Source organism: Nanorana parkeri, unplaced genomic scaffold (assembly GCF_000935625.1).
Source record: "Nanorana parkeri isolate BGI_ZX_2015 unplaced genomic scaffold, ASM93562v1 scaffold584, whole genome shotgun sequence".
Classification (NCBI taxonomy): Eukaryota; Metazoa; Chordata; class Amphibia; order Anura; family Dicroglossidae; genus Nanorana; species Nanorana parkeri.
In genome coordinates, this window is record NW_017306852.1 from 978686 (window position 1) to 988431 (window position 9746).

The following is a 9746-nucleotide window of genomic DNA, read 5'->3' on the forward strand; positions in this document are numbered from 1 at the left end:
CCTTCACACTAATGTGTTGGCCCTCCACAACAGTCTGTTTCTCATGTGGCCCCTTGAGAAAATTGCCCACCCCTGCCCTGATCTAAGGGAAAAAGTGTTTGTTTTGACAAACTTCTAAATTTGTTGGAGAATCAGAGATGTCTAGTATGGAAATAATAATAATGCATATGAAGAATGAATCTAAGGCTCTGTCCTACCCAATTCCATACCCCAAAATAAATTAGCATTAAATATAAGCACAGTTTTGTTTAATTTTTTAGTGTGCCCCTTCCAAGGTCACTTACCTTCCCCACTTGACATTGAGCCGCCGTCCATTAACAATTAGCTTGTTAAATGACTTCTCTGCTGCCATTTCTGCTGACTGCCTGGTAGCAAACTGAATAAAGGCACATTGTTGACGCTGAACTACTGTAATCGTTCGGATTTCACCAAACTGGTAAAAGTGGCTCCTATGTAAAGAAAAGGAAGAGTTCGTTATTTTATTCACCAGATATAGAAAACCTTCAGGCTGTATAAAATCTAAGACACAGAAAAAAAATACACCTACCTGAGCTCAGACTCACTGATGTTGTCGCCCAGCCCTCCGACATATAGGGTGGTGATGCTCTTGTCTTCTGGAGGGTCTAGACGTGGCATTGTAGAAGCCCGCTTTAATAATTTGTCTGCTACAGGGTCATTAATGCCATAGTAACGGTCTTTGATATTCTGATCTGCAAGAGGATCATCGGGATCTGTGGGCTTCTCATGTCTGCAAAGGAGAAAAACATTCAAAAACGTCTAATGCATAACTGCATGCCTCTTTTAAAAGCGCACAAAGACCCTAGCGAAGGCATCTTTCTTGCTGCCATTATTTCTAAGCACATCCAAAAGCTCCTGTTTGACAGTCCCAGGTACTATGAGATGCACAAGCCTCATAAAGCAAAACACTAATTTATTTATCTTCCCTGAGCAAAAATCCTCCTGCATTTGTATCTCACATGCTTCCCCTGCCAGACATTACAGCTCACCAACGCAAGGGTTTCCGCAAGGCAGTGTTGTCAATCCCGAAAGCAGTGTGCTGGACTAGGTGTGGTTGCCAAGCTACAGGCTTGTGGCTCAAGCAGTGACAATGCTGATATGGAAGGGGGCTGGCTATCTTCTCATCCCACTGCAGAACCATCAAGCGCAGCTTACTTGAGTACAAACTCTGCTCTGAATTCCAAAGACGTGCAACATTACCGACACTCCATCACAGGAAGCTGCATTAGGTGGCAGAATCTACAAGTATCGGTGGAATTTTGCAAGGGGACCACGAGATGTTGAAAGGTGATGCGAGGAATCTGACCCTGCACTGTTGCCCTTCTGTTGTCTTGTACCAGTCTTGCCACTCTCCGTTCTGCCCTAACATTGACTAGTCACTGACGGCCACAATTCGCACGTTCAGACCCAGATTTTCGGCTGACAGTCCAGTCTTTAAACACTTTAACAACAGCTGCTCTTGAACATTTAACGAATTCTGCTGTTTTGCTGATACTCGCTCCATGGCTCCGGGCGCCAACAATCATCCCACGTTCAAAGGCTGTTAAATCGCGTAGTTTACCCATATCTTCAGAAAAAAAATCACTTCTACTGTCGTGGTAAACAACCTGCTTCCCTATTTATAATGGTCTGGCCCTCTAGCAACTTCAGCCCGAAATTATAGCTAATTTGCCTACAAACGTCAGGTGGTCATAATAATCTGGCCACTCAGGGTATAATCACAATTCCACTCCATTATTTCTACAAACATCTTTCTAAATCTAGTGGACAACATTAGCAGTTCACTGACTGATGACGATAATAAATAAAATGAAATCTCTAGTTCCAGTAGTGCTTTAGATTCCTCCTTTCGCTCCCTAGAAAAAAGGCCTTTATAGTCCCTGTTAAAATAAAACAGGGTGTTGTATTTGTACTCACCTGTATGGGCACTCCTCTCCTCGTTTACATTCTCCTTTCACCCAAAATGAACAGATGTGGGGACGATTACGCTTGTAGTAAGGGGTCGTCCGAGCCAGTTTTAGGAGCATGTCACTGCTTGATGTTGCTTTGCCTAAAGCTCCAACTGCGCGACTGCCGTCAGAATTTGAGATCTACCAGGAAATAAAATGGAGGTTATATAAAGCAGTAAACAGGTCTCAAATTTCGCACAACATGATTTTCAAGCGCCATCTGCATGACGGTCTACTTCAGCCATTCTGCCTAGGGGTTCTAAGGTATAGTTGCTATGTTAGCACATTTCCCTAGTAAACCTGTTTGATCCAGCTTTTACAATGCACACAGGTATGAATATCCACGCCAGTTACAAGGCTGGATCTCCGAGTTACCTCTCGCTCCATGTTCTGAGTGTAGTATTCTTTATTCACATCAGACCTAGGCATGTCATCCTTTAGGGAAATCCCGGTATCTCGTACTTGGATTGGCAATCCTGTGGAATATTTATTAGGATTGTAAGTGAACAGAACACATTTACAATATTTTTTCCAACATTTTTAAAACCACTTTTCAGTACAACACTATGCCACTGTAAATCCTTAGGCTGGCCATACACTGTTAGAATTTCAGGCGCTTCACAGGAAATCGGACAGAATTCTTACAGTGGGTAGCCCTGCCAGCTTGACAAAGTCACAGTGGGAGATTCAGTCATCCACGTTGTTTAGTGTGGATGGAGGAGTCTGTTAGATGTTTTTGGTTTAGCCCACAAGCTGAGCGAAAATAAATCTATTAGGGGTCTATTTAGGAAGAGTTTGCAGAGCAATGCGCTCTGCAAATCTCTGAGAACATTTGTTCTACGCGAATAGAGGCAAAAAGGAAAGTTCTAAGTATATTTACTTTTTAGGTCACATGTAATAACTGCTATATGGCCACTAGATGGAGCAGAGGAGCATAAGTAATAAGTATTTACTTCCCCAGATCCACTAGATGGAGCAGAGGAGCACAGGAAATAAGTACAGTGGTACCTCGGTTCACAAACTTAATTCGTTCCATGATTGTGGTCGCGAACCGAATCAAACTGTGATCAGACCGCGATCTCGACTAGAGGAAGCCACGACCAGTGTCAGAGCAGGGAAGATGGCTGCGGTTGCGTTAGTCACCCGATGCGGAGTTGGCGAATGGAAGCAAACTTTTGCTGAACTTCCTGTTCGCGAACAGAAGCGTTGTGAAACTGAGGTACCACTGTATTTATATTCTACGCTCCTCAGCTACATGTAGTGGCCATATTGCAGTATTACATTACATTAGACCGGAAAAGAAAACATACATACTTAGAATGTAAATTTTTGCCTCTATTCGCACAGAACAAACGTTTTCAGAGATTCAAAGGAAAATTGGCTCTCTGAATTGTTCATAAATAGACCGCTAATTATATGACCAGCTTAAGTGAAGTTGTATTCTAATAACTCTAAATGATTGATACTTGTAATGATAAAAAAACTTAACCCATTATCATTATACAGGATTTATATAGCGCCAACAGTTTGCGCAGCGCTTTACAATATAAGGAAGACATTACAATACAATTCAGGACAAGCTGGTAAGGAGGGCCCTGCCTGTGATGGTTACCCATGTACTATTTCACATGCTGTCATTGATATATTTCACTGCATTTACACATCAAGATGCAGCAAGAGCGGCAGAGTTGGGGCAAGCTATAATACTTCAAGGGAGGTGCCTGAGAAGTTTCAGGGACAGTCTATTTGAGAGAAGAAGCCATGTGCCCATTTGGTCTACATGAACAATGTAGAGAAACACCAATGACTACATTTGTAAGAATATACATATACTAAATATAGTCCGTATAAGTAATAACCACACACTGTTATTAGAATACATTTTATTTGATAGCTGTACTCTCAAAGTATGAATAATGTTCAGAAACCATCATTTCCTTTTATACAGCAAGTGACTGCAGCTTATGCATAAATACTCAACAGTCACCATCTTGCTTAAGTGCCACTCACCATACTCCAGATCTAGTAGACAGGTCTGGCAGACATTTTTTAACTTGCTACATGTCTGGCACACCTCTGTCTTCTTAAAACGCATGCGCACCCCCGGACACCAGCGAAAAACTGTAAATGGTCGAGCGCATATCTGAAAGGAAGAATGAAGAAGTTACAGTATTATCACACCTTCATTGCACCCACACATATCTAGCTGTAAATGAACACTCAGTCCCCATTCACACCTGTGTGACACGACATGAGGACTCCCATTATCTTCTATGGGGCTGTTTGCACCAATGCATTGGGAAAAAGAGTAGGTGTTTCTTTTGGTGCTGCATTTTTAGCCACCATAGACTTCAAAAGGCAACACATGAAAAAAGCATGTACAAGCATCTTAGCATATTTTTGCGCATAACCAGTCTCATCCTCCTAGCAACATCTATTCTAGTCAGGCTGCATAGAAAGATGGAGCAAGCAGGCCACACCATACTTGGTGTTGAAGAACCAATTAACTTTGGATTGTTGTACATAAAAAATTAAATTTAAAAAAAAGACCTACCCCGAAAATAAGACCTAGTGTGTTTTTTTGGAGCCAAAAAAATATAAGACAGTGTCTTATTTTCGGGGAAACACGGTACTTGGTGTTGAAGAACCAATATGTCTGGCGAAGACAAGGACACTGCAGTATGATTCCAGCAACCACAACTACAACTGAAAGCAGGAGAAGCAATAGAACAAAAAAAAAGGGTGTGCACAAGAGCAGATAGTTTCTTTTTTTGGAGGGGTGTGTAGTGTTTCACCCAGTTATGAAGTATGGTGTGATTTCGGTCATCTTTGACCATGACCAGAGAAGCTGGAGGTCTACTCCAAGTATTTGGGCTCTGGCAGAGACCAGCAACTCGTGGGTCTGTGTGGGGATTGCATTCGCGCGCAATCATGCAGCAGGACACAAATACAGTGCATTGGCGTATGTGCCGAAATGTAGGAGGTCTCTGCAAGGTCCAAAATATCTAACTGAGGCCTGCACCACGCCTGCGCATGCAGAAACAGGAGAGGAGTGGCGCAGTGGGATGTTATTTTGTTTTAACCATGTAAGGGGATGTTCCTATTTAATGTAATAACAATCATGTGACAACCTGCTGAATGTTATCATCAGGTAAGTTGTATTCTGTGGAGTGGATTGCATCCTACCTTGCATTCTTTTCCATATTTCTCTTTGGTCTGCAAAAAAAAAAAAAAAACAAAAAGAAAAAAAAAATTAAATGAAGTCAGACTGCAGAAATAATTAGAATTATACAGCCCTTCAATTTGCTACACCAAAGGCTTCTGTAGAAGAATGTCTCCACTTCAGAGCCATCCCAAACTGAAAAAAGGTAATATAGAGAGGGGGCCAGACTTGAACAGGTAATTCCATTTTCCCAAATTACTTGGGAAGGTAAACTTACCCTTTAATGCATATTGTGTGCGCAAGAGAGCGCCGGCTACCACAATATGGCACACAGTGGAATGGTGGCAGCACTCATTCGCATACAGATGGTGGGAGCGGCAGGGTTGGCTTCAATTTATTTTGATAAATTTTCTTTTTTTACTTCATCACTGTTATTTTTTTCACATAACTTTATTGCTATTATACAGGGGCTAACAAGCCCCTATTTGATCTCATTTGGAGATGACAGGTTCTCTTTATGGAGCCTGCCCAATACAGAAGATCAAGCACAGCTCAATCTTATGTACAGCCTGGCTTGTGACAGCTGAGACAGGAAGCGGTGTGAGTACAGCGCTCCTGTCTCACTGATCACACAGATCAGAGAAAGGACGTCTCTGGTTTGCTCCCCGCTCTCCATCCTGAAGCCATTTGCCATGGTCCCCCCAGAAGAGCGAGGGAGAGGGAGTGAACAAGTAGGCTGCTACAAGTGAACCAGGGTGGCTGTACAGCCGCCCAGATCACTTGTACAAAACGAGTGGCAGCTCCCCGGCTCTACATTTAGTCCTGCTTGCCCACAAAGAAAAAAAACACTTGCCCGGCGGCCAGAACTTCCCCACCTGGACAGGGCGTTGGTCCATAGGAATCGCACAGCCCTGGTAATCTTTATATTTAAACCGCATTAAAGATAGTCCTTTTTTTTCATACATATATACCATTCCTGTACACAACTAACCAACAGAGAAAATACACAAATGTGAATGAAAGGATATGAAACTTAAACAAGTCATACACAGGCCAATCATGGAATATGATAATAACACCAATAGTCTCACTTGTTTTGATCTGTTTAGGTTATTAAAGTGCAACTCTAGGATAAAATAAACACCCTCCAATGACCCAAATTCAGGGTGTAACATGGTCACATCAGGACCCCACCTCCTTACCTGAATTGCAGGGTTCTTCTCCCCACAGCCTGCTGCTGTATTTTAGATTCGACACAGCTGTGTGCGGCTCCGCCCCCACACAGCAGCAGATCCTTCGACAGGATCTGTAAATGGAGAAACTACAAGTCCCATCAGCCGCCACGGCATCACTGCACTTGTAGTCTATTCATTCTTCCTCCTGTCCATATTGCGATTGTCCATACCTCGGTACATACATTCCGCAAGATGGACAGGAGGAAGAATCTGCAGGAGGCAAAGCATTGCAGCCGTGATCTACCGATTGAGGTTGCAATGCTTTACCAGCTCAAATGCAAAAATAAATAAATGCACATTTGGTCTTTTATAAAGAATTGTGTATTTATTATTTTTTTTCTCAAATGGTGGACTTTCCCGTAATAAACAGATTGCAGAGACAAATGCCAAAAGGTCAGATTTCCCAGGACATATGATAACTGTACCTTTAATTTGATTGAATATTTATTAAGCCTCGTTTTGATCCCCTCACTGTCATAGTTAATATCACCAATTGCTTACAAATTCCTTACCATTCGGATATATGGATTCTCTCCCAGGCATGTCTGACAAAGAATTGGGAAGTCCTAAAAAAAAACAAACAAGAAATTGATTATAGATTAATGTACATGAAACCTAAGAACATAAATGTAATGGATTGCAGCTAAGCACCGCTTATAGCTAGTTCACACCAGCCACAGTGCAATCCAGCCCTATTCTTGCCGGAACGCACATTGCAGCCGGCTAACTTTGTTGTGGGGCGGGAGGGGGCGTGGCAGTGCATTCAAGTGAATGGCACAGCAGCCACTCCCTCTGGCTTCAAAGTAATGCGTGGCACATCAATGCCTGCGGTCCGGTCAGAAAAAATGCTGCAAGCACTATTTTTTCTGACCGGAACGAAGGTATTGATGTGCCACGCGTTTCTGTGCGGCTGATTGCATTGCGGCCGGAGGGCTTGGCTGTGGTGCCATTCACTTCAATGCATCGTCACCGCCCCCACAAAAAAAGTGAGCCGGCCACAATGCGATCCAGTGCGTTCGTGCCAGAACGCACCGTGGCTGGTGTGAACTAGCCCTTGGAGCTAGTGGCTGCATTGTTTCATTTTTATCACATGGTGATCCTGCCAATAACACACTTCCTGTCCTAGGGGTGACAATGCTCACTCACTACACCTATTGAGCAGTGTTGTGACCCTGGGACAACACTGTCAATTTCCATAACCTGGGAGGTGTTTTGTAGCCCACAGTTAAAGCTAGGGACAATGCTAGTTAAGTTATCTGACATCTCATATCGTCGAGCAAGCATTTCACTTTAATGAGATGAGTAAAAAAACAATATGGTTGCCTTATGGCAATCGTGTATTTGGTAACAATTAAATCTGTTTGGTTCTTGAGGACCCCAAGACTATATCACAGGCACATAAAGCACACAGAGACACTGCATGTTCCTTTACTAGTAGCATATACCAAAATGTAAACCTCGACTGCGTAGCACCTTACATATCACTTTCCTCGGTTCACTGTAACATTTAAACTGCAGTATAAATGATCGTTGATGAACACTGCCCACAATACACACACACAGATGGGCTGGGGCCTACAACTCAGGCTTCACCTGGCCCAGCGCACAGTGCTCACTAACTACTATCGAAAACCCCAGAACGTAGTTCATCTTGACAGATCACCCTCCGTTCAAATAAACCCTTCGTCTTACCGCGTCCTCCCAGTTCTGCCGGTTGTAAGTGTTTGAGCCAAGGGACGTAGCCATCTTACACAGATTCCCCCGGTTAGCGCCCTGCCCGTGTCATGCGCATGCGCCGAGTGCCGCTATCCACGTACGTACAGCCGCTGTGGCGCTCGAAAACGCCGTTCTACGTTGTATAGGGAGTATTCACAGCGCCATCGTGCGGCACTAGGTATTACTTCTACCTGTTATACACTATCTCTTTATTGTGGCCACTGATGGGATAATCTTGAATTTCAATTATTTATTCTTGGATTTTTTAGTCTTTAGATGTGTTAACCATCCTAAAACCTACCAATTTTATAATAAAATGTATCTTTTTCTGTAGATTTTGAGGTTTTGTGATCTATGGTCTCTGTTTTTTTTTAAAGAGACAATCTTCCTAGTCCATTAAATTCAACAACAAAAATCCAATAAAATAATATGCTCATCTGTCCTATGCCAATCTGTCCTCATGGAGGGTGGGCACATGTTTGCATTGGGTGATTAAAAGGGAACTATGGCCCAACCTTTTTGGCCATAGTTCTGTTTTGGGTCACAGAAGGACATATACCAATGTCCTTCTGGGACTCAAAACTCAGCATATAGCAGGCTATTGCGGTCTATATGCTGACAGTGCAGAGCCACGCTGCAGCAGGGTAAGATCCTGACAATATTGTTGGGATCCACCCTGCAACCTGATTGACAGCTGGCTCTGCCCCAGAGCCAGCTGTGCCCTCCCCCTTCCTGTCCGTTCCTCCAATGAGTGCTGAAGAAATGGAGAGAGGAGGGGGGAATCTCTGTCAGTCAACGCTCTCTGCAGGAAAAAGATCAAAAACTGAGAGATCACCGGTATGTGATCGCTTAATTCTTGAGCTATAGAGCTGTCATGTGACACCTACTTGGTCATATGTCGGCTCTAATTATGGGGGTAAGTGCATTTTAGTCCCCCCATAATTCTGCTCTAAGGACCTTCCCCTGATACAGCTCTGTGATTCCTCTCAGTGGCCCCTTCGTCCCTCTTGGACACATTAGTGATGTAGGAATGGCAGAACAAGCCACAGAGCGCAGTGGGGGGACCAAGTACCCAACACACCCAGAAGTGTGGGTCGGTGTCTGAAACAGATTCACGTAAAGTGGTGGCGACACTGAGCCCGGAGTGTCCATACCGCGGACACTTTGTCCTCAGTCCTTTTTTAACATGTGACCTTCACGGCGTTCTTTGTTGCTAAGATGCTGTTGGCTGCACAATGTTATTGGTTGGTAGGACGCTGTCAGTTGTCCCGAGGCTTTTAATGAATTAAGCACAGGACTTTTTAAAGGGACCAAGAAAGTGTTGCAAATGCTTTAGCCACTTCAGGACCGCCATTTGTATATATACATCAGGGATGTTTATAAAGGAAAGGATTCGTAGATATACATCAGGGGTCTTTATAAAGGAAAGGATTTGTATATATACATCAGGGGTCTTTATAAAGGAAAGGATTTGTATATATACATCAGGGGTCTTTATAAAGGAAAGGATTTGTATATATACATCAGGGGTCTTTATAAAGGAAAGGATTCGTATATATACACATCAGGGGTCTTTTGCAAAGGAAAGGATTCGTATATATACATCAGGGGTCTTCATAAAGGAAATGATTCCTAGATATACATCAGGGGTCTTCATAAAGGAAA

The 9746-nt window shown here is 43.2% G+C and overlaps 1 protein-coding gene across 2 annotated transcripts in view; it reads right to left on the reverse strand.

Annotated features, from left to right (window-relative positions):
* Window positions 1–8155, reverse strand: part of RBM22 (RNA binding motif protein 22) — a 13621-nt gene extending 5466 nt beyond the window's left edge. For both annotated transcript variants that reach the window (XM_018562556.1, XM_018562555.1), the window contains exons 1-8: window positions 8058–8155; window positions 6878–6931; window positions 5154–5183; window positions 3978–4110; window positions 2343–2443; window positions 1936–2108; window positions 548–748; window positions 285–449 (exon numbers count right to left, since the gene is read on the reverse strand). In XM_018562556.1, the coding sequence (XP_018418058.1) occupies window positions 285–449; window positions 548–748; window positions 1936–2108; window positions 2343–2443; window positions 3978–4110; window positions 5154–5183; window positions 6878–6931; window positions 8058–8111 (911 nt within the window). In that variant the 5' untranslated portion in view covers window positions 8112–8155. The remainder of the gene's footprint in view (window positions 1–284; window positions 450–547; window positions 749–1935; window positions 2109–2342; window positions 2444–3977; window positions 4111–5153; window positions 5184–6877; window positions 6932–8057) is intronic.
* Between the last annotated feature and the right edge of the window lie 1591 nt (window positions 8156–9746).